At 34.5% G+C, this 25,195-nt stretch overlaps 4 protein-coding genes across 4 annotated transcripts; 1 reads left to right on the top strand and 3 right to left on the bottom strand.

The window, feature by feature from the left end:
- The first annotated feature begins 6,554 nt into the window (after positions 1 to 6,554).
- LOC119076635 (interaptin-like) lies at positions 6,555 to 8,340 on the top strand. Its single transcript, XM_037183503.1, has 5 exons — positions 6,555 to 6,902; positions 6,983 to 7,121; positions 7,178 to 7,797; positions 7,857 to 8,006; positions 8,067 to 8,340. The coding sequence occupies exons 1-5, from the start codon at positions 6,630 to 6,632 to the stop codon at positions 8,319 to 8,321; spliced, it is 1,437 nt and encodes a 478-aa protein (XP_037039398.1). The 5' UTR covers positions 6,555 to 6,629; the 3' UTR covers positions 8,322 to 8,340.
- A 4,011-nt stretch (positions 8,341 to 12,351) lies between these two features.
- On the bottom strand, positions 12,352 to 14,412 carry LOC119076484 (prostasin-like). The gene is made up of 6 exons (XM_037183269.1): positions 14,083 to 14,412; positions 13,977 to 14,027; positions 13,682 to 13,915; positions 13,448 to 13,627; positions 13,147 to 13,387; positions 12,352 to 13,087 (listed from the first exon to the last, which is right to left on the bottom strand). The coding sequence occupies exons 1-6, from the start codon at positions 14,312 to 14,314 to the stop codon at positions 12,421 to 12,423; spliced, it is 1,605 nt and encodes a 534-aa protein (XP_037039164.1). The 5' UTR covers positions 14,315 to 14,412; the 3' UTR covers positions 12,352 to 12,420.
- Positions 14,413 to 15,380: 968 nt separating this feature from the next.
- Positions 15,381 to 17,457, bottom strand: LOC119076475 (ovochymase-2-like). Its single transcript, XM_037183256.1, has 6 exons — positions 17,171 to 17,457; positions 17,063 to 17,113; positions 16,768 to 17,001; positions 16,527 to 16,706; positions 16,225 to 16,465; positions 15,381 to 16,163 (listed from the first exon to the last, which is right to left on the bottom strand). The coding sequence occupies exons 1-6, from the start codon at positions 17,400 to 17,402 to the stop codon at positions 15,494 to 15,496; spliced, it is 1,608 nt and encodes a 535-aa protein (XP_037039151.1). The 5' UTR covers positions 17,403 to 17,457; the 3' UTR covers positions 15,381 to 15,493.
- Positions 17,458 to 23,320: 5,863 nt separating this feature from the next.
- LOC119077407 lies at positions 23,321 to 24,369 on the bottom strand. Its single transcript, XM_037184623.1, has 2 exons — positions 23,830 to 24,369; positions 23,321 to 23,770 (listed from the first exon to the last, which is right to left on the bottom strand). Exons 1-2 carry the CDS (start codon positions 24,276 to 24,278, stop codon positions 23,335 to 23,337), a joined length of 885 nt encoding a protein of 294 aa, XP_037040518.1. The 5' UTR covers positions 24,279 to 24,369; the 3' UTR covers positions 23,321 to 23,334.
- Positions 24,370 to 25,195: the final 826 nt, after the last annotated feature.

Below are 25,195 nucleotides of genomic sequence, written 5' to 3'. Positions count from 1 at the left end.
ACTTTTTTTCCCTAAAGCTCCTACGCGATGTTTTTATGTTCCGAACCTGCATTTTTCCCAGCTTGACAACCTGAACTGTCACAAAACGTTCTGCGACAATAACAATAACGAAAAGAAGCAATGCTCGGACCGGTGTGACTAATGATGTGAAAGATTTTATCGCAATAAAAAAATTTAATCTGTTACTTCTTTTGTGTAAAACATCGTATAATCTTTGATATCAAATCTTGTACTTTTTCAATTTTACGGTATAAGAGTACTCTAGCTACAGAAATGCATCATTCATTATTGACGCCTTTGCCAATAACATATGAATCACATCATCTACTCTTCTTTCTATCTGAAAGTTCAATGATCATCATAATTGGATACATCTGAGAGTCCAAGCTTCAATTTTAATAAACTCGCTTTTGAGTCAATCTATCCATCCGAACGAACAGTCAATCTACATCTAAAAGCGAAGTTCCTTTAAAATGTAATGTAATTCAATGAAATGCGCTCTTTTACGTCTACACACATTTACATCTTTTTTGATATATTAATTTTTTATCACCTTTTTGCCCTTAAGCACGTAAATTTATATTTATGGGTAAACATAACCAAAAACGGAGAAACATAAGTTTCATTGAATGATGCCACCACTTTCGATATTGGTCGATATCATCCAATAAATATATATAGCAGAACATACATGTATATATAAGAACCATGGTATTTTACTCTCTCTCCATATTTTTTTAAAGAAAAATTTTCCTTTTTCAATTGAAATATCACGGCTTTTCGAATATTATACTGCGTTGATGTATAACAACATTATTAAAGTTAAAAGGTTTTGATTGAATAAAAATATATATTGAGAATGCCAGGCACAATACATTATTGTTAATTCCAACCGAGGTAGACCAATTAGCGCTTATTTTACAATTTCTTGGCACCGTTAAACATTATTCGTAAAGTCATTGTGTGTTAATTTTAAAATATTTTCGTTGCGGTTTACCTATTTGGGGAAATTTCACTCCGAAAATATTATGAATACGGCAAAAAAGTTTTGTATTTTAACCCTCGATTCAGAACATATTTTTGGCATTATGTTAAATAATTTTTTTTGTATGCATTGCGCTAGTGTGTATAAAAAGCTCATATATGTGTACCAACCACGAAAACTGTATGCATACCAAAAAAAAAGCCAACATCAAACTAAGAGTAATGCTTTCTAAATGGCGTACTTCTCAATTCATGTGTTTCCTATCCACCTTGGTATGTTGGAAAAAAATGTTTTATTTTTAAAACATACCTCATGCATATCCTTATTTCGTACGCAGCTTCAATATTCGCGCCACAAAATAAATTGTTGTAATGTTACATAAATACATTTTCATATAAAAAAGTGCCGTTATCCACATAAAATATTATAGATGTTAACTGAAAGCTTATATATTTTTGATGTTTGTATATATGGCCATATTTGGTATGTACAGGCTATAGCAATTTTTTTTGAAAAAGGGTGCGTGACTATTTTTATGGATATCTAAATATTGAAATTTGAAGAGAGAAAAAAAAAAACTTTTTATTATAATTGAATTGAATCACTTTACCAAACATGAATTGATACCGTGAAAGCTTTTTTCAGTTTGATTTCCATTTTTCTTCTCAAATGGAGCAAGATGTACATTGAGTGAATATCCAGTCTCCTCTGACAAAAAAGAGTTGAGAATCTCACCTGTCACTGGAACCTTTGTCTCCAGGTAATTCACATTATTTACCTCAGCTGTGTGTAGCTATACCTGTTGCAGATAATGTAGATTACCTGGTGACGAAGTTAAGTTCCCCGTGACAGGTCAACCCTTTCGTCGGTGAGCTCGCATAAAAATTAAAAATTTTGAGTTACAGCAACGCACTTCAAGCAAATGTGAGCATAGTTACAGCTGCCAAATAGTGTACTATTTTGTACGAAATGATTTTTACAGTGTTATACAGTTGTGTGACACACTGCACAGATAAAAATATGGGATTACAATCAGAGAATGTCATTGTGAATTTCCAATGAAACAATAAAATTCTCAGAAAAATTTGACAGTGAGACATTTGAGATGTCGTTCACTGTACTTCTTTCGGTATTAGATTTTTAATCTTCGCTAGAAATTGAAAAAATGTAATTCAGGGATTAAAAGTAGGACTAAACAATAATATTGGGGATTGAACGATGATGCTGTTGCTAAGAATTTTCTGTCTATAATTTGATTGTCTTGAAATCACACTTTTGTGTTAATTTGGTTCGAACACACGATTTACGTACAAGAAGATGCGGTTATGTGAGAAATTTAATTTAAACATACATTAACTTGGTCTTAAAATGTTTCAATGGGACTCGGACCTTGCGATGCTTTATTCTGCCTTGCGATACCAGGCTAAAAATAAAAATGTAAAGTCGGTTTATAGATACTGCCAGTTTGAATCATTAAATCAATGTAGACACTACAAAGATAGTATAGATATAGAAATTGAAAGAAATTGCAGGAAGGTTACTTTTAGCCGTGAACATTACTGTGGAAAAACAGACATTTTTGAATTTAAATGGTTAAATACTTTACAAAAAATAATAAGAAAACTACAGAAGGATATAAAAATGAAAATTATGAAAAATTAGTGAGGTTTCAAGTGACGATCTTGCCATCTCGCAATTTGCATTTTATTCCAAATTTAATCCCACGAGGAATAAGTTTCTTTGAAACAACGGTTCACAATAAGCCATGTTGGGATTAAGAACAAACTACAACAGTGGTAAGGTCGTAGTCTGAAATTCAGGAGGTCCCGGGTTCAAATCTCGTCAGGTAAATAAAAAAATTAAATTCTGTTTAATAAAAACATTTCTCATTCCAGATTCACAAAAAAAGTTTCGTCTCATATCAGACGTTAAGATAGAAACTATAACATCACCATATCCGGAAAAAAAACTTTATTTCTTAAACGTAGGAGGGAATAGAATATTTTTTCATTGCATTACAAATAATATTTTAGATCGGATTAACATAAGATTTTCATTTTCATAGTAAACAAGCGTCAAACGTCAGGGCCAAAAAGATTAAAATTTAATTCCTCTAGGGATTACTTATTTGGGGATAAGTTCAAGTAATCCCTGAGGGGTTTAAATTTAAATTCTAAAAAAATTCAGTCGCGTACTGTTAATACCAAAAAGATTTAGATCTATAGTACCTGCCAGGTACTACCTGGTGAAAAATATGAAAAGTTTTATAAGAAGGTTAACGTTAAAAAGCACTTCGCATATGTCAGAGTCACGGATGTTTGCAAAATTTATGCAATCAACCTTAATATGGTGAATCTGTTCATGATGTGTCTGAAACATGGAGAAGGTTAGGCCGTTTTTATTTATCTATTTTGTTAATATTTCGGTAACGAACATAGTGAATTTCAATACTTTTCACAAGTTTGTACAAGAGTTTCTAAAAGCGTATCGCGGCATAACTATTGAGTCGTCAAGTGTTGAATCAAAAATCTTTTACTTCATTTGTTTAACCATTAATTTTACTATATTATAGCCAAAGCACCTAGCAGGGTAGTAGAAAAATAAACAAATAGAAAAAATAAAGTAGTACTTTAATCGAAGTATGCGAATATTTCCATACCTTTTTTTTCTTAATGTCATTGCAAAATTACCATTAAGGCTGCTAATGGTATCATTGGTATCAAAATACTACTCTATTTGACGTGTAAAAACCTCTATTACCCTGCTAGGTGCTTTGTTAGAGCACATCAACCGTAGGCCATTCCTTATTTTTATCGTTGTTGTCGATAACAGATGGTTAGCCGACTCTGTTTCAGGTCGCGTCTGTCTTTGCTAAAAAATTAGTTGACTAATATTAGACCACATAGGGGTTTGGTAGAGTAAATACAGTCCCACTGATAATTTGAATCATTTTGTATTATATAAGCAACCAATTTATTTCAGTTTTGCTTCTAGGCACATATCTGTAACGATGACGTTACAGTGTAACGTGTATTCGAAGTTTTTTTTTCCTGTATCTATATGAAAAAAGCTTTCAACAAAATATTACATGAATTGGGGTGGACATTATTTCAATAGAGCTATACCCATATCATGATGTTTCCGGACGATTGATATTTCCGTCTTTTTTAAATATCAAACATCATGCGTATTGATATTACGAATCGGAATCGATTAATATCATGTTCGAACACTTCCAATAAACGAGAGAATAAAAAGAACTCATCAGATCGAATCAGAATTCGATCTGTGGACAAAGTTATTATCTGTCCAGGTATACACTTCGTCGTATGTTGGGATGTTGTCGATTTTTTCTCAATTGCTTGAAGTTCTCGGTGCGAGGAAAAACTATTTAACCAATAAGGCGAGGTTTATGCCAAAGAGTTTGAATAATTCTTTTACTCAGGGTAGATTTCTTCATTCTTAATTAGACCTACACTGTCAATGTCAACGATATATTGATCTGTTATAAAAAGCCTACAAAAATAAGTGATAAGCTATTGCGATTGTTCGCTTTAATTGTACGTTATAGTAAGTACAAGATTTTTTAGCTGACATAGAAAATGTTGTAATATTTCTTCCATTTCTGTAAAATATTAAAATTAAAAACAGTAGTTCTGTAGCCCAAATAAAATTTCAAGTGCTACCGTTCGGTTCACTTTAAAATGTTAATCCATTCTTCAAAAAGACCTGAACAAAAAGCATAATAATAGCGCCAGTCGTACATACAGTCATACATTTAGTAATGAAATCTAACAAAAAAAAAATTAATAAAATTTTCAATGAATACACGGCTCAGACGTCAATCTCTTAAATAAATAATCAAAACCGTAAAATTTGTATGCACAAACACAAAAAAAAACATAAACAATTTTCCATTCCAAACATTTTGTTCTTCTTCCTTGGTAGGTCCCCCACCGTTCTGTATCCACCATTATATTGTAGCATATATAGAAAAGGATCACATTGTGCTTAACTGGCAAAATGCAGAGTGCATGTTTCAGTCATAAACTTGTGCAATTTTATTGCCTTCCATTCGTCGTTCGCGAGATGAGGAAAAATTTAGTCTTTAATCGTCGTTTATGATGTTGGATATTTTTATTTTGTTTCGGTTAAAAAATGTAGCAGACCTATAAACGTTGTGCGGTAGTTAATACATTAATAGATTTTCGTGATAAATTTTCTGTAATACTGCAGTTGTTGGGGCTAGGTCGCAAGTACAGCGGCTAACGTATAAATCGATTAGTAATTCTATTGACTGTTAAGTCAAGGGTCTTATGTCAGAAAATACGTATTCACGTTCACAATGATCGGTTCTATGTGAAATGTTAGCAAAAACAGAAAATATTGAAATTTATGTAACACTTGATGTAAATTTGGTTTCGATTGACGAGGAATAAAATTCCTGAGTTTAAGTTCTCAGATGGAGTCATAAAATGATTTTTGTCTTTTTTTTGATGGGACAATAACAGTAGTTTTAAACCGACTTGAGAAATTTTAGCTTCCTTCGTTAAAGAATCAAAGTTATGAGATCTGGCTCGCAGATAGTTAATGAGTTCAAAGATGTTCTGGCAGTTATTTTTGTCTCAATATTTAGTGGCGTATCACTAAAGTTAGTAATTCTGAACCAATTTTCAAAAACGTTCTTCTAATCTACGAGGAATGTAATTCATTTCATCATTTTGAATGATTAGTTGTTATCAATTTAGGCTTATTCATTTTAACACGTTGAAATTAACTGCGGCTTGTCAACTTTCGACACCCTGGACTTTACTTAAATAGTCGTGGAATGCCTCCAAATAAATTTCTAAAAATCTAGAATTCAGTTTTGGATTTTTAGAAATTTGTTTGGAGGCATTTCCTCGACTATTTAAGTAAAGTCCAGGGTGTCGAAAGTTGACAAGCCGAAATTAATTTCAATGTGTTAAGTCATCAACTTCACATCAGCAGTCAATAGAGTTAAAAGTGCTAATTATTCTTCGTTTCTTTCTCGCTTCCTGTAGTATTATCTCCAAACCTACACTGAGGTAAAAAAGTTGAAAATCTCACCTGAAGATGGTAAATTTGGCTCCATGTAATCTACATTCTACAATAGCGGCGACAGCTGTTTTTTTTGTATGTTCTGTGACAGCCTGGAGATCAAAATTACCAACTACAGGTGAGATTTTCAACTCTTTGTCCTCATTGTAGCGCATTTGGGCCTATGTATTTTAAGCAATCAAATGTACCTCAGCAGCCACAATGCAGAAATTTTCAATTTCAGAGAGCGGTTGAAAATGTCAATTACTTTTGGATGGATTATCTCTTAATCTATGACTTTGATTTTATTGTTTCTTTTAATTCATTGCAAAGGTGTCTGGGCTTATGAATTTTATGGCCTAAATTAAATGAAGGTAACGAAGTAAAAATAACTTCATAATTCAGGCCCCTTGAGGGTCAATAAGGTAGGGCCGAGTTAATGAAGAACCGAAAATTAATAATTCGTAAGGCATACTCATCTGTATTTTGGTTACTGTGAAACTAAGTTGGCCTGAGCTACAGCAACGTCTTTTCATCTACAGCTACTGTCTATTCTGGGTATTATATTTTCTAAATTTGTATTAAAATGGAAAATCCACCAACAAAGATGGAGCCAGCAGCCAGCGCCCAAGACGCTAAGCCACACAAACGCAAACTAACAAAGGAAGAGAAAAAGGCTAAAAGATTAGAGAAGAAACGATTGAAAGGTCTGAAGAAAATTGAAAAGGAAAAGCAATTAATTCGCGATCGTCTGAACCGCGAAGTAAAATATTCCAAAAAGAATTATGAAAAGGTCAAACGACATTGGTTGGAGTTTATGAATAGGCTAAAATCGGCCGAGCTGAAAAAGAATTTGGACGTTAGTATATTGACTTGACATGGGGACCAGGGTATCTAAAAGGGGAGTTCCAAATTCAAACGGTTTGCATTTCGTGACAGGAAACATGGGCGGAATTTCAGTACCTATCTGATTGGAAGGATAATTACATACAAATGATGATCGATAATCGTACGGAATTGGAAGAAAAATTTCAGTGGGACGGCGAGAAACATCTAGAGTTGATCAATTATCTGATGAGTAAACATTTCATTTCAAGTCGCCCATTCCATAAAACTAAACTTTCTGTGCCACAGGTATTTGTAATTCTTTGGCCAAATCACTAACAACAGTTTTCGAGACAGAGATCAATCACATGTTGTCTGAATATCGAAATGAGGAATACAGGCAGCATGTGTCTGCGCAACGTAAAACTTACATCGAAAATATTTTTCATGCAACAACAACTCATGCAATCGATGCAATGACTCGAAGTCGTAATAAATTTCTGGAAGACGAGAACGAACTGGCAATAGCTCACATTGTCAAACGTGATGCCTTGAGAGACTCAATCGTTGGGAATATGAATAGAGTCTATCAGCAAATGTTGTCACTGTATGAGGATGTAAAATCGAACAGTCAGACAACTGATCGCGTCAAAGTGTACAAGGAGCTTATGGAACAGGAACGAATGCATCGTGAAAATATTACAATAATTCAAAAGAAATCGGATTCGCTTGAAAAAGAAATAGTCCAATTGAAGGATGAACTGCAAACACTTTTAGCCGAACACAAGAAGGTTCTCAATAAAATGAGCGATGAAAAGCATGATTTGTCCGACAAATTTCGAAACGTAACTGTCGACTTTGAGCTGAAATTGAAAGAGGATAAGGAAATGCTAAAATTCCTAGTTGTGGAGAGTGAAAAAACGTTAACCGTAAAGCATTGAATTGTAAAGCAAAATTGAATGAGAAATTTAATTCATCTGATTTCTAGGACTTACGGTCATTGTTGAAGAAAGGAAAAAATATTTTCGACATCTCCCAATTATGTAAGAAGTACAAAACGGAGAATGAAACTATTCAGCCATGGGACGATAGAACTTTTAAAACAGATAAAGAAGTCAAGGATGCACTGAGTGATCATGTACATACCGCATTTGAATCCCTCAAATTTTCCATTCCGTGACACAATATTTCATTACAGAATCTGAAACACTTGTCGAAAATGGACTTATTTTGGTATCGAACATCAGTGGTACAAACGGCGAATCGAGAACTGACCGAGGAAAAGATTGAGCTACAGAAAGAAAATGAAAATCTTCAACAATTAGTCCGTAGTTATTTCCAGCAACAGCAATACAAATCGGATGTAGAATCATTAAATATAAATAAGTTCGTAACTGCAATCATACCTACGCAAGAGGCTGCCCAAATGTTCAAACGAAAACGCAACGAATAAATTTTCATTGACTTTGTTACATCATCTGTTATTCCACAACTACTACAAAAATAATTGATGGGCTCAAACTAACATCATCTTATTCAAATTCAAATTAAAGTTAGTGCACGGTTCTTACAAACCGTCAAAACACCAAGCCGAACGAATTACCCGCAAGGAAGCACATCAGAATTCAGGTAAAAAATAATTTAAAGATCCGATAATGAAATGCATGTCTATAATTATCATGTATCTTATTGGCAGAGACGGCACAAACAGAGCGAGCTCTAGCTAATGTCGTCTTCTTTGTCTGTAGAGAAGAAGATATGAAGTAATAGATTTGATAAATATTTTTTTAATGCGATTCACGTCTGCGAAAGGTTAATTCTTGAATCTTTTTTGTGAGGTTTTTGGGTACGAAAATTATGTTATATTCGGGACATTTTTAGTCACAAGTGAATATATGCAGACTTTTATAGAAAACTAACTATCAACTTTTTTTTTTTCATTTGGAGACTCTTTGTGAAGAATTAAAGAAAATGTTGAAAGATTTCTTTTTTGAACGTTTCATGCATTCCTTAGCAAACTGAAAATATTTTTATTTCCATGAATGGTTAAGCACCGAGGCTCTTCTCTAGTTATTTTATTTACACTTTAAATCCCTCGCATATTAAAGTACATCAGTCACATACATAATATATAGAGAGAGATTAGGTACATTCGAAAGATATGGCTTGCACTTATCAAAATTGTGAGCATAAACTTAACATTTTATTGCCACCTGGGCTGACGGCATCAGTACATAAAAAAATTTATTTTTTATTATTGGCTGGATGCGGCAAATGGCTGAAATGAAAACGTTATACATACACGCTTACGGTGTAAAGTTGAAATTTAAGAAGTTTCTTTGAATTAAACTTTTCACGTTTCCTCTGCCATACAGAACAAACATTACGGAATAGTAGCTCATAACGCGACTCGGTTCGCTTATAAAGCTTCTTTTTCACAGAATACGTAAGTGGTTATATCGCATGACGATGAAACTATACGAAAAATATATTTGAAACTTTCAAATGGCTGGGTGTTTGTTTATGCTGTTGATTTTACTAGTTAGTGTCTCTATTAACACAAAACTGAATTTACACGAAGTTCGTTGCAATTTACAGCGTGAATTAAAACACTAAACACCTAAAATAACCTTACTGTTCTGACTAAAATTACCTAGAACTATGAAATTTAATTGTATCTTCCTCGACCTTTAAGACATTCTCAGCACAAAACAATATGAAAAACGTACGCCCAATTACATTGATGTTTGAGAATCTTGATATTTATATAATCCACGAGTCCCAGCGGCAACAAAACCTAAAGGTTCGCATAAAAAACCATCGTATTGGTACAAGAAAGTATCGGCCACATCTCCTGCCCTACAACGCATAAAAAACTTAGAGCAGAAGAGATGCAAGATTTTTATTGAGACCGTGCATCTAATTTGCACTAAGTTCTTTATAGTTTATGAGTTCGTGAGTTCAATTTCCCATTTCATTAATTGTATTCTAATCAGGTAATAACTATCTGAAATAACTCATACATTTATAACTTGTTGGTCGTAATTGTGTAGCAGTCGTAGGGCTTTAAGGTAACACTCGTAACACTCTAGGATTGATGGCTCCAAAGAATTTGATATTCTGGCTATTTTGAACTCAAAGTTCTTGACGATTTCTAACATTTTTTTTAGCTACCCGAACACTACGAAGGTGCATTATGGTCACTATTAAATTGTTTATTTGCTACTTCAGTGGAACCTTCCCGTACTAGTAGTGGAGTGTATGATGTCCTGCAGATACTTACTTCTCCGGCGCTACAGCCACTTATGGGCCTTGGCCTGATCGAGAATCCGGTTCCAACGAACCCTGTCTCCTGCGGATGAAAATGTTTAATCAAGCCTTTAAACTTCCGTCGTTTTATTACACGGATCGAAATTTCAAAGAAAATGTTGTCATGAGAGCTGTTGCAGTTGAAACAGAGACACCACCGCTTTCATAAAGGGGCTACCTATACTTAGTAATCAATAGGGAGTTTGTAGAATGTATCTAGTTCTCTTGTCATGTTGAAAGGTACTTTTACAAGTTAACTATGTGTATGATTTCTTTAATTACTACTAGAGGTGGTCATTAGTTTTTTTTTAAGAATACATATTTTTTGGCCCATTTTAAGCAACTTCCAGCCGATACAAAAAAAAGTGGGAAGAGATATTCGAAATAATCTGTTTTGATTATTTATGCAATCACCTGCTATAAAAAAAACCATTTGCAATTTTAGCGAATATATGTCAATAAATCATCAGTTATTACGAAGATAGTTTCAAATGAGATATGTAAAGTTCAGTGCAGTAACTACTTTCACTCGTGTGATACATATATTACATTATACAAACTTTTTCAAAATTGATGTGAATTTCAGAGAGAGAGAGAGAGAGAGAGAGAGAGAGAAAGTACACTGAAAATGCACAACTACTTTGGAGCGAATTTTACAAAATTTTATTATGTATTAAATGAATAGCTGAAAACAGCGTAATACAGTACGAGTAGGTATGTCACGAAATTGTCATGAAATTCGCAGGTGTGTTATACCACACTCATGTAGTTCTGTACTCTTCAGTATCCCGATGTAATAGACAAAAAATTGAATTTGATATTCGGTACTGAGTTTAAAACTATCTAATGCTTGTGCTTTCAGTGTAGAAAAAATGTTAAATTGAAATGAGGTCGAAAAGAACATTGACCAAAATTGTACATTCGATGCGGGTATGCTCGAATTTCTTGTTATCAAAATCAAATTTTCGACTGAGGTAATTAATTTGCGATTCAGCTCAAAATATGCTGCCAATATGCGGTGTGTGTAGTCCCTGTGTATCCAATCAATAGAATTCGTATGAATCATTGAAATACACATCGCCTGGGAATATAAGTGAACAAAAGAGCAATATCAAAATCATATTAAAATTAATGACTCGGGATTTTGTACACGATTTTCTGCTTCCAGTTTTATGCTTTTTGCGATAAAACAATACTTGATCTATAGTGAAGTATAAGCAAAAGTCATTATTCTTACACAAATCACTCATCCCGTATGGTTCCACATAATACTCACCTCGCACACCATACCGAAAAACCAAACACATATCATAATAAAACCACCAAAACTTGCTGCCATCCCTTCAACTCGTTCAATTATATGGCTTCTTGTGTAAAATATTCATTGCTTTTGTGGATTTACGATACAAATAAATCATATCCGCTGCGCTTTTCTTAGTATATATATTTATACGTGTAACACGTAAAGGTTTAACCCAGTTAATATAACTATATAACCTAAAAAGTGTACATGTATATGAAATAATTGAATCACATATAAGATTCTCAACGTGCATGAACAGCAAACCGAAGCGTACATATTGTTTTATGGTGAATACACCTGTTGCAACGCCGCGCGCCCAAGACAAATACCTCACCCTTTATCGTATTTGAAATCACTTATATCCAATCATAAATTTGGGGTGGCTAGGCAATACATTCTACATATCTTCTTCAATCCCGTTCAGTTGCAAGTTTATTTACAGGAACATAAATCTTACAGTTGGCGAATGCAGAAAGAGCGAAGGAGAGTGTGTGTAGGGAATAAAGGGTTCGCTTTGCAGATGCGGTTAATATTGTTCAATATTAGACGGTTAGTGGTATTATCGTTGTTTGTTCTCCAATTAGGATTTGTCGAACGGTAAATACGAAAGTTTCTCATTTTTTGTTCGTTGAGTGTGAAATAAAATCGACTTTGTGCTTGGTATATTAACAATGATTTTATTTGCAATTGTTCTGAGGTTTCCGCAGCTTATGTGTGAAACTGACATTGATAAAGTCTATTTTCATCAGCCAATTTTCAGTCAGAAATGCTTTGTTATACAGAGTACGTTACTATCTCAGTAAAAAGGATCTCAAACAGTTTCGCCATCTCACCTTTTACTATATTAATTATCAAAAGACTAATATTTCGATACAACACTTTGTATTTCACTTGATAACCGTTACAGGCGTAAATCTAAAAAGACATTTTTACATTACTTTTAACTGAAAAAAAATCGATCCATTCGATTGCACTGGTAGTTGAGAAGAGTTTGAAGCTCGGTAGAATTATTAACATCGCCAAGTTCCTTGTCTATGCATTGATTTCCGCGAAAATCGATTGTTTTGATTGACCCCAAGCGTGTAAAATCGACCGAAATGGTTTTCAAATTGTTGTCTTTGAAAAGAGCTTCCTCCAGCAATTGATTATTTTTGAAAAGATCACCATGCACAAATTGCAGCTGATTGGAGTTAGCATTAACGTGTTTTAGTTTGGTGTTCTTTTCAAAAGTGTGCTTTTGCAACATTTTGAGCTTGTTGTTATTTATAACAAAATATTTTAAATTTGGAAGGTCTCTCAAAGTATCTTCGTCAACAGTATCTACGTCATTATATTTAACATCTATATACCATAGGTGTCCCATGTCTTTAAAATTTGATCGTTGTAAGCGTTTCAATCCCAAATTTCTGTCATCGTAACTGACCCAAAATTTCTCCAAAACGTTGAACTTTCGACCAATGCCAAACGGTATATGCTCGAGTGTACCAGTCCAAAACCAGATTTCTGTTACATTTTGTGCATCATATCCATTTACATGTGAGCCAGTGAATGATCCAACCTCGAAATTTGTATTCGTCACGTTAACCCCCCATACAGAACATTTGTACCTGAGAAAGTGCGTCGTTTGTTACTTTTTAGTAACACAAATAATAACATACGGACGTACAAACTCTCAAGAACAATCTCATAATTACACCACACATCAGTTTTCACCTTCTCTTTTTCTCTCGCTGTCATCACACTGCTTCCATCTTTTTCTACCGTTTCGTCTATCCAGCTCCTGAATGCCCTCAAATTTGTATAGAGTGTGAATGAATTTGGTAACACATTACCCCTTGCGTCAGATATAGAAGCGGAAATAATTCCATATTGGGTCCATGACGAGCCGGAAAGAATGAAGAAACCACCTGAAGGCGAGATTATAGATCGTCAAGTGATTTGTTCTTTAAAAATTGTAACTTTCGCACCACCACTGTCGCCTTTGTTAGGTGATCCTTCACCGCCGCCACAAAATACCCTCGTCGATGAAAACAATGCAAGAAATTGTTGTGTCGTATAGCAATACGAATCGTTTAAAGCTTTCGTGTAAGCGTGAAGTGGAATCGACTCAGGGTGGTTGTCTGTGCTTCTCTCGGAAAGACCCCATCCTAAGCAAAAATGTTTAGATTTTTTTTAAATTAGCCAGAAATCAAAATCGTTACCAACAATCGATCCAGGCGTATCAATCGGAAGATCATCGGCAGGCATACAAATAGGACGAATGTACTTTGTAAACTCAACTATTCGACTTAGAACTAATATTGCTAAGTCGGCATCATATTGATCACTAAATGCTCTCCAATCCGGATGTAAATAAATTGCTTCCACATCTCTCTGTTCAATACCTCTTTCGATTTTTAAGTCAAGATTATACGCACCCAGGAGAACAGTCACATCTTTTAAGTGGAAGGTACTCTCAATCGAATTCGGGTTAAATTATTAATTATAAGGAAATACCTTCTGGTGCGAGTTTCCTACGCGAATTTTTTTGTTGAACACAGTGAGCAGCTGCAATATTATTAACAAAATTGTTGAAAGAATCAAAGAAAAAGAGCCTATGTACCTGTTAGCACATGCTTTCCAGATATAACCGTAGATCCACAAAAGAATTTCGGGTCTTCAACGTAGAACAGCGCAGCCAAGAAGGGCCAGGCACCTCTAACCGTTGCAGTACCTCCTACTATTTTCGGATCAATATATTCTGTCGTACCACATTCGTTTGCACTGATTTCCTTAAATCCCAAATGTATGAACAACAAAATCAAAGACCTCACTATACACACATTCGACGACATTCGCAAGCGATAATGTTCTAAAGTCAAAGATTATCGAACAACTGAACACATAATACGAAACTTTAAATCAATGTTTAATTGCGAAAGCCAACCAAAGTATTTTGACAATACAAAACTGGTTTCTTTAAAATAAATTTTATTAAAAGACGCTTCAAAGTACTTGATGTCTAATATAATTATTTAATCAATCCGTACATAACATTTAGTATACGGATGGTTTTTCCAGATCATAGTTATTAGGGTGGATCGATTTTACCAACTTGAAAATGAAGATGATTTTTTGAAAATTCTCGAGTTTTAAGAAGTGAGTGTACTGTGAGGGTTTACCTGTCTTACTCTAATATTTCTGTAGTATTGGCTATATAATCGACTTTGTAATTAGTAGACGTTACTTTTAATATTGAATCTAAACTTGTGAAGAATGTTGAGTTTCTGAACATCATATTCCACTGTCGGGTGTCGGCGGTGGTAGCGCGTGTATTTTGGTGTATTGCCGCTATCGTCTCATAAAAGCAACAAACTATTCATCACCAACGGCAAAGAAAAACAACGAACTATATACCAAGCACCTATATTTAAAAAATAAAGTTTTGCTTTAGCATTTTCTACGGAATTTGTTGAGTCCATGGTGGGTCCTGAAGCTCAGCTTGACATTTTCGAAGATTTTCAACATTCGACATTTTCGACACACCCCACAGTACAAGCATCTTTCAATAAGTTTATCGGATCCCCTCCACGGTCACGATAGCCCAAAAAATCGATCAAAGAGCTGTTTCGCACTTCAAAGTAGTCGGACTCGAAAAAGTAATGATAATGCAGTTAGATTAGTCTCGCGTCTCGGCAAACTACGAAATGGACTGGAATTTCAAATTGGTAAAATCGATCCACCCTATTTTCCATGTAAGTGTGTCTCGACTTGACATTGAGTTTCAAAATCGCGGTGGTATTTACCAGAGAGTTTAATATAATATACAGAAGAGTAGAGGAAGTTGCGGGAAAAGATAATAAAAATGCATAAAGTTTAATAGTAGAACCTTATCCTGTATTGGACCACAGTTTTCATAAAGTAATATTGAAAAGACTATTTCGATGCAACGCTTTGTATTTCAATTGATAAAGTAATGGTAAACGTTTCAGACGTAAATCTAACAACGATATTCGAATTTTTGGACATTACCTTCAACTGAAAAAAATTCGATCCTCGATTCGACTGCACTGGTAGTTGAGAAGAGTTTGAAACTCGGTAGAATTATTAACATCGCCAAGTGTCTTGTCTATGCATTGATTTCCGCGAAAATCGATTGTTTTGATTGACCCCAAGCGTGTAAAATCGACGGAAATTGTTTTCAAATTGTTGTCTTTAAAAAGGGCTTCCTCCAGCAATGGATTATTTTTGAAAAGATCACCATCCAAAAATTCGAGCTGATTGGAATTAGCATTGACATGTTCCAGTTTAGCGTTCTTTTCGAAAGTGTACTTCTGCAACATCTTTAGCTTGTTGTTGTTTATTACAAAATATTTTAAATTTGGAAGGTCTCTTAGAGTATCTTCGTCAACAATCTCAATGTTATTATAGTTTACATCTATATACCATAGGTTTTCCATGTCTTTAAAATTTGAACGTTGAAGGAGCTTCAATCCCAAATTTCTGTCTTCAAAACCAACCACAAATTTTTCCAAAACGTTGAACTTCCGGCCAATGCCAGACGGTATATGCTCGAGTGTACCAGTCCAAAACCAGATTTGTCTTACATTATGTGCATCATACCCACTTAAATGTGAGCCGGTGATTGAACCAACCTCAACATTTGTATTCGTAACGTTAACACCCCATACAGAACATTTGTACCTGAGAAAGTGCATCGTATATTACTTTTAAGTGACATAAATATTAACATATACGGACGTACAAACTCTCAGGAACGATCTCATAATTACACCACACATCAGTTTTCACCTTCTCTTTTTCTCTCGCTGTCATCACACTGCTTCCACCTTTTTCAACCGTTTCGTCTATCCAACTCCTGAATGCTCTCAAATTTGTATAGAGTGTGAATGAATTTGGTAGCACATTACCCCTTGCATCGGACAGAGAAGCCGAAATAATTCCATATTGAATCCAAGACGAGCCGGAAAGAATGAAAAAACCACCTGTAGGCGAGAGTTATGGATCGTCAATTGGTTTGCACTTAAAATATTGTAACTTTCGCACCACCACTGTCGCCTTTGTTAGGTGATCCTTCACCGGCGCCGCAAAATGCCCTCATCGATGAAAACATTGCAATAAATTGTTGTGTTGTATAGCAATACGTATCGTTCAAAGCTTTTGTGTAGGCGTGGAGTGGAATCGACTCACGGTTATTTCCTTTGCTTCTCTCGGAAAGACCCCATCCTAAGCAAAAATGTTTAGATTTTTTTAAATTGTCTCTTGAGCCAGAAATCAAAATCTTTACCAACAATCGATCCAGACGTATCAGTAGGAAGGTCATCGTCAGGCATACAAATAGGACGAATGTACTTTGTAAACTCTACTATTCGACTTAGAACTAATATTGCTAAGTCAGCATCATATTTCTCACTAAATGCTCTCCAATCCGGATGCAAATAAATTTCTTCTACATCTCTTTGTTCAGCACCTCTTTCTAATTTTACATCAAGATTGTACGCACCAAGAAGAACAGTCACATCTTATTAGTGGAGGGTACTCTGAATTAAATTCGAATTAAATTATTAACTAAAAGAAAATACCTTCTGGTGCAAGTTTCCTACGCGAATTTTTTTGTCGAACACAGTGAGCAGCTGCAATATTATTTATAAAATTGTTGAAAGAATCAAAGAAAAAGAGAGCCTATGTACCTGTTAGCACATGCTTTCCAGATATTAACGTAGATCCACAGAAAAATTTCGGGTCTTCAACGTAGAACAGCGCAGCCAAGAAGGGCCAGGCACCTCTAACCGTTGCAGTACCTCCTACTATTTTCGGATCAATATATTCTGTCGTACCACATTCGTTTGCACTGATTTCATTAAATCCCAAATGTATGAACACCACAATCAGTGACCTCACAATGCACACATTCGGCAACATTCACAAGCGTTTAAGTCAAAGAGTATCGAACAACTGGATACATATACGTATCTGTAAACCAATCAATATTTAATTACGAAAGCAAACCAAAGTATTTGGACGATACAAAACTTGTTTTTTTAATTTAAATTTTATTAAAATTCGCATCAAACTACTTAAGGTTAAATATAATTGTTTACTCAATCCGTAAATAAAATTTAGTATACGTATGGTTTTGTCTTTACAGATCATAGTTATTAGGGTGGATCGACTTTTACCAGCTTAAAAACACAGTCCCAGTCGTACTTTGAGGGTTGTGGCTGACCTGATTTCACGAATAACCAAATTGTTATCAAAATAGAATATTTAGGGTCTGTAGTATTGACTAGATTATATCCGAAGCACTAGCTGGTATTTAAAAAAAAGGTTTGCCTTAGAATTTTCTAAGGAACTGGTTTAGTCCAGAAGTCCAGAAGCGCAACTTGACTTTTTTGAAAATTTTACACATTCTTCAGTTTCAAATTGAAAAAATCGATCTACCCTACCCAATCTTTAAAACCAGTAAGCGTATCTCAACTTTTAAAAAAAAATTGGGAGTACTAAACAATGTAACAATCTTGTAGTACCCATCATGAACTTAAAATTTCAGTTTCTATTTCATTTGATTTTTTAATCACACGCTTTATAATTCAGTTGTTCCTGGTCCTTGCATACGAGTGTTGATAAATCAAAAAGGAAGACCGTAACACTTGAACAAATTCTTATATGACAAAAATAATTGCTGATTTAGTGTAAGTTGAAATTAATTTAAAATCCGAAGACAATTTTAACCTGTTACAAACGGGAAGCATATGACCAGTATTATTATCGGGTCTATTACTTTCATCGATCAAAGTATTTTTAATCTGTTAATTTCAAATCTTGTATTTCAATTTTACATTTTCCTATATAAAGAACCGTATTACCCAGAGTTTGTCATTATTTTTGTCGTGGTTATCGATAACAGATGAATAGCCGCATGTGACATATTTTCTGCAGTTTTCTGTTTGTTTCGAAAGTGAACTTTTGTAATAACTTATAATAAAATATTTTAAATTTGGAAGGACACTTAGAGGAACAAGCCACTGGTAACTAAAATGATACCAATAAATAATTGTGGAATACAGTCTGGGAATTATAAGAAGTAACATCCACAATCCAATCGACGCTATTCATTCCACATGCATCACCAACGTTCCGACATTTACGTATGTATAACGTGTAAATCGCATGTGGAATGAATAACGTCGATTGGATTGTAATTGTTGACAATGTAACTTCTTTCACCGTAATACTTACTTTAACTGATAATTCGTTTCTGGGTTCCATTGCACTGGTAGTTGAGAGATGAATTTGAAGCTTGGTCGAATTAATATTATCACCAAGTGCCTTGTCTATGCATTGATTTCCGTGAAAATCGATAGTTTTGACTGACATCAAGAGCGTAAAATCGACCAAATTATTTTTAAATTGTTATCTTTGAACAGAGCTTCCAGGAATGGATTATTTTTGAACAGATCATCATGCAATAATTCCAACTGATTCGAATTAGCGTTAACATGTTGCAGTTTAGTGTTTTTTTTTTTTCAAAAGTGTACTTTGGTTTGTACCTGAGAATATCCGTGGTTTATTGAAGTTCCAACTTAAAAGAAACGATATCGTAAAGGCTTACAATTTTCCTACAGCGATCTCTTAATTACACCAGAAATCTGTTTTGACCTTTCTCTCACAGTCAAGTTAAGTCAAGTTAAGACGTTCTTGTATGTGTGAAGCGGAATGGACTCATGTGAATCTCCTGTAGTTCTCTTTGACCCCATCCTAACAAACAATATTTTGTAAAAACATCGTTTGGTGTTAGGTTTGAATAAAAAATAGAAAGATTTGTGATGATGTAACCTAAGTTAGGGAAAACTCAATACTTCACGAAAATTGACACAAATTTTGAGTTTTCATGGACCTAGGTTACATCACCACAAACATTTATGTTTTTATTCAAAGCTACCACATTTCAATACTAAATAATGTTTTTACTTCTTCCAAAAAGAATGCGAGTGAAAAATTATAGTCATAAATGTAAAACTATTGTGCCCAAATGTAGGCTACAAATTTGGGAAGTGTAGATTGCTCTTAAATGACTCCATAAACACCTTATTTGACATAAATTGTAACTTCATTTCGGTTAAAATTCACGCCGTAAGCGCGGGCGAAATTCAAAATGGAAAGTGCGGAGGTCTTTCTAACGTAGCGTCATTTTCATACAATGAAGTGTTGAAATGTATTTTTTGGTTCACTTTTTCATCGAATCGTTCACTTAAAATTCAAATTTTAAGCACACTTCGACGTGAATTGGAAATAAAAAATTGCCTAAGAAATCTTTCGACGTAGGTCGCCCTAACCTAAGAGTAATTATAATAATAATAATATAATTATAATATTATAATATAATATAATTACTCTAAGGCCCTAACCACATATTTGACATAGTAAAGAATACAAGTCAGATAGCGAATAGGGCAAGTTTGGTATTTTTAGGAAAGATGAAATCCCAAGCTATGAAATACAGTCACAATTTTTTGAAAAGGCAATACCTTCTCCAGCAACTAAACTTCGTTTTGACGCAGTCGAAATACCACCTTAGTTTGACAAATGTGACACTGACTTTTTTTGTAATAGATCTGCCGTGCCCGCGTTTTTTTAAATCCAATATCGACGTCACACGTAAAAGACAAATTCTAAACTTCATTTCAATTTTGCATACCGAAATGACGGAACAACAAAAAAAAAACGTCGAAATCCCAAATGATACTGCTCATACTTCATTTAATTTAGTTTTAAAAGTGTAAAGTTTTCTATGACAGGATACACTGTATAGTTTTACCACCTTAATTTTCCTAGTTTGGTTGCTAGAGAGGATATTGGAAAAGGCCATGATTTTGAAATTTTAAAATTTTCCAAGATTCGCCCGAGTCGGAGAGGTCGTTTAAGAAAAAAAACTTCTTCTACGAAATTCCCTCGAAATTCCCTATCGAAAGAGCCATAAACGTCAGGAAACAAAAATATTATGTCCGATTCAAAAAAAATTCACCTCGAGTAAAATCTTAAACTATATTTATTCAAATGGCTTGACGGAATACAAAATCTATAAACAAACGGATTATACAAGCACAGTGTTGTATCGCCCATAAAAAGTAAATCCAATTTCATTTATGATCAGTTAGCATGATTTCCTTATGATCGGTTCACTTGGTTTTCGACTTCCTTGACGATCTGGAAAACGTAACCCTTCGGATCGACATCAAAAATTCCTTGCAGCTTTATGTGCAGCTCATGACGAACCGATGAAAATCAGTTTTGATATGTTGAATATTCCACTGTACGGATTCGATTTTCGTTGGCCTGGAGATTTCTGAGAAATGATCGACCATGAATTATTGAAAATTGAGACCATATCACGAAGAGCCATATCGTATTTGACCATAGGGCAGTTTGCGATGGATTCGGTGTTCGATTTTGTGATCCCCTCGACCGGGAGATTTGGAATGAAATGTTCGGTCGCCAATTTGTTGACAAATCTACAAGGACCAATCCGGTGGACACGAAAATAATTTTGGTTGTCAATGTCCTTGATATAAAGCCCAACAGTCGATCATTATAGCTGCGTTGGTGGTGGTTGATGTTATGTATACTCTTCTATTTTTTTTGTGTTCGATTTTCTGGTAATTTTAAACTAACCCGCGAAGTCGAACTTCGTAACAGACTGACCAATTTGACGAAACTCTATAGCCAACGCGTTTGGTGGGGCCATATTGTTTATACGCCCGTCATCGGCTTAAGTCAAAAATTATTCCTTTGACATTAGTGGATGACGCACAAATAGCGTGTACTCGATTAATTTGTACTATAATAAATCATTCAATTGGTAAACGGAAAAATAGTGAACAAAAGCAGCATGAGTATTACCGACTTGGTTTTTGACTGTATGGAAAAATGTTTACTACATTTGAGCATCGCAGAACTTTTGAATGTTGCTGATGCTAATATGCACCTGAGAGATGCAGCTAGACAAGTATTCCGGACGATGATCGGACAGGACAGTGTAGCTTTTATGAATGTGGTTAAATTTCGAAATGGTGACGTTCGTGAATGTAAATGTTACAATAACGAAATATTGAAAGACTTTAGTTTAATACCCAGTTTATTAGTCATAAAAGATTTAAAATCGGGTCTACGATTTTTGCGTTGTTTCGGCGACCTAGTTACTGACATTTCATTTTATTTTTGTACTACCAAAAATTTTAGTTCTTTTGACTCATCACAATATTGTGATTCTTGTCAAAATCATATTACGTTACAAAGTAGAGCTCATGAATGGGAGCATCGTATTATCGCATATATGAACGAATTCTGCGACAAATCGTTAACTTCGCTCGAAATTAATGGACAAGATTTAAATTATATGAATTGTGATTTGAGCCAACTTACAAAACCATTTGCTAATGTTGAAACACTCAATACCAACATATTTTTCCGAATTCAAAAAGAAATACACAAATTGTTCCCAAGGGTTCGTACACTGGAAATGCAATGCCCAAATGATTTAAATGACACAAAAATATTCTTACACACCGACTTCATGGCGAACCGCTTTCCTTGTCTAGATCATTTGAGCATTCAAATAGACGAGAAATACGAATTCAATAAAGAAAATTTTGCAATGGCTTTGCGTTCGAATCCTCAGATAAAAACTTTAAAGGGCAATATATGGTTCGAGATATTGTTCGACGAAAAAAACTTTTATTTATGGAATGCAAATGATGCAAATTTTATAAATTTGAAAAGGCTTGATCTCATAGTAGATCGCTACGGAAATTCTGAATTGATCAGAAAAACAATTGGCGAAGACATACAATTAAGAAATCTAAAAGAGTTGAACATCAAATTTAAACATCTTAAAAGGTACTGTTTCAGTGTTACAAGTCAATGGAATTTTCCGCTAACTTGCGCCCGGCTGGAATCATTGACTATTTCCGGAGTAACAAGTAAATTTACTCAGTTTTCCGATCTATTGAATAAACATCCAACAGTGAAAAAATTCCACTTTCAATTCGAACAAAGCCGCATATTACGCATATTAGACAGTAATGATTGCTCAATAATTTCGAAAGCATTTCCATTATTGGAAGAGATTTTATTCGTAACGACACCTGTTGATTTTCTTAAAGCTATTGAGATGTTTCGTTCATTAAAATATTTTAACTTTAGCTTTTGTGTACCAATTATAGAAAGCAGTACCGAATTCGACCGATTGGTACGTTTGTTAAATAGTTGGTCATTGAACAACACAACGTTCCACCGTATGGATGGAACAGTACAATTAACGGTTGAAGGAAATCGTTGCAATTAAGAATCCCAATTTAAATAATTTTCGTACCGATAATCATCCACAATAAAAACTAGATTTTAAGTTTTTTGTCAATAAATGATTGTTAAATTACGAAGAGTATGTAAAGCAATAAAATAAATGAGTTGAATGAAATGACGTAAACGAATGTTGGTGGAATTACCCAATGGGTCATGCACAACAGGCCCATTGGCGGCTAGGTGCTTGGAAAGCATCAGCCAGCTTTCCTGCCCATCTTATGCTATCCTATCATAACAGGTTAATCTAGAGCAATCAGTACATTGTGCGAATAGCCAAAGTATTTAAAAACGACTATTCGCATAATGTGTGAATAGCCAAAGTATTATAATGTGACTTGACTATTTGCACAATGTACCATCATAATAAGGATTGGCGGATAGCTAAGTGTTTATTTATTTTACCGATATATATGCGGTTTGAGTAAAAGTGCATATGAGTGGTAGGTATATTAATCTAACACCAAAAATAGAAATTATTATCATTGCATGAGAATTAAAGTTTCGATTTCTTCAAGTTATCATTAATTCTCGGCTTCAAAGTAACAAAATTAAATTTTCCAGCTGCAGTGGCATCACTAATTTTTTCATTAACACCTTCACTGAAACCTTTTGCAACATCATTGCCGTGAAGAATGTATCTAAAAAGAATTCTTCTCTTGTCTAGAAGCTTAATCGTCTGCCTCAAAACCAATTCTCTTCCAATTCCTCGTCTCTTGTATTGTTCAACCACTTCAAGCATTCCCGATTCACCACTTTCGTGCATAATTGCCCATGCTATTAGCTCTCCGTCATTGGTGTAGAGTGCCGTCGTAGGATTATAGTTGATTACTGCTTCTAAGTATCCACGTTCAACCATATAAGTCAGAGTTGACTGAATTTTTGGAATGTCTGACTCTTTCAACGAGTCGTAATAAAATCCGTCCGGCGCACTGGAAAAGTAGATCTTATTAATGATATGAAAATCGTAAAATATGTGATGGCTTCCTACTCTTTGATCATTTTCAACACATCATCCCGATTAATTTTGAAAACGTGGCAAAAACAGTCATAATTTTCAATTACTTCCAGATCATGGGCTTTCACTAAATTTTCAATTAAAATTTTAAACTCCTCAGTAATGGTCCAAAAAGTATAAAAGTTTTCCTTGGAGTAGTTCAAAGTGTTTAATAATTCCGCTAAATTTTTGATCGATTTTGGTTCTAAACTATTGAACACAATTATTGGCCCGTCGACGGTTGCATAAGCCATCATAAATGTTCCATCATTCAAGGTACGTTCGTTTATAGTTGAAAACTTAACTTGATCCGTCCATTCTGGATGATTTACGAAACGATCGATAAAATGGTCAAGAAGTGCAATGGTCGGAATATATTTCGGTCCTTTGTTTCCATACAAACTACGCAGAGATTGCAGATCTTTGACCGTTAAAGTTTTCATTTTTACTCAACTGTTCGTAAAATACTGAACCATAAATACGAAATACAATTTGTGTCAATTTGTTCGCAACTGTTGTTGATTAGATAAGTTGTACCTTTATCACTCAAAAACAAGATGCAGATTATTTTATGCAGTGAACATTCATTTTGCGCGAATTAAATAATGAGTGATTATTGCCACGGTCAATCGAGAAAAAAATCGAGCAAAAAACTTCGTTTTCGCAGATTAACAACGAACCTACGAATAATGCTTCGCAATTGCCAGTGAAACCGCAGGTACTTTTTCAATTTACTTGGGACTTTATGCATTTCTTCTCATTGTTTTTTTGTAATTTTTTGAAAATTTCGGAAGAAGACGAGGAGCATTGATTCAGTTTGTATATATCGCATATTTCAATCCAGCAATCATCATAGAAATAGTTATTTATGCAATCGAGATGCAAAGTACTGCATTAGTCTCTAGATGTGTAATTATGACACGAGGTGACACATTGTGAGACTAATAAAGTACTTTACAACGAGTTGCATACAACGTTTTATGCCACAGAGGCATCTAAAGTTTGCAAATTTTGAATATTATGATGCTGAGTGGCATAAACACTATTATGATATGGTGAATCTCTCAGGAGTCGGATGACTTATAAGGCTCTGGTGATCTCAGAATATCTTTTAAATGTGTATTCTGAACATAAATGTTGCAGTTAGTCGAACTGTACGCCAATTGAGGGTCAGCTCTTTGTGCGATTGTCCTTTACTACTTATCTGGTTGGACTAGCGTAATCTAGAATGCTGAATGCATAATCATTAATTTTGCGCGAGTGCATTCTTTGTACTATAAGGGGATAAAGACAGACATTTCATTCAATCATTGATTGAATATCCTGTGTAGATCAGTCGTTGCGTCCTTATATAGGACGT

This window comes from Bradysia coprophila, chromosome III (genome assembly GCF_014529535.1).
Source record: "Bradysia coprophila strain Holo2 chromosome III, BU_Bcop_v1, whole genome shotgun sequence".
NCBI classification, from domain to species: Eukaryota; Metazoa; Arthropoda; class Insecta; order Diptera; family Sciaridae; genus Bradysia; species Bradysia coprophila.
The sequence above is the reverse complement of the archived record's forward strand: the minus strand, read 5'-3'. Positions and strand labels throughout refer to the sequence as shown.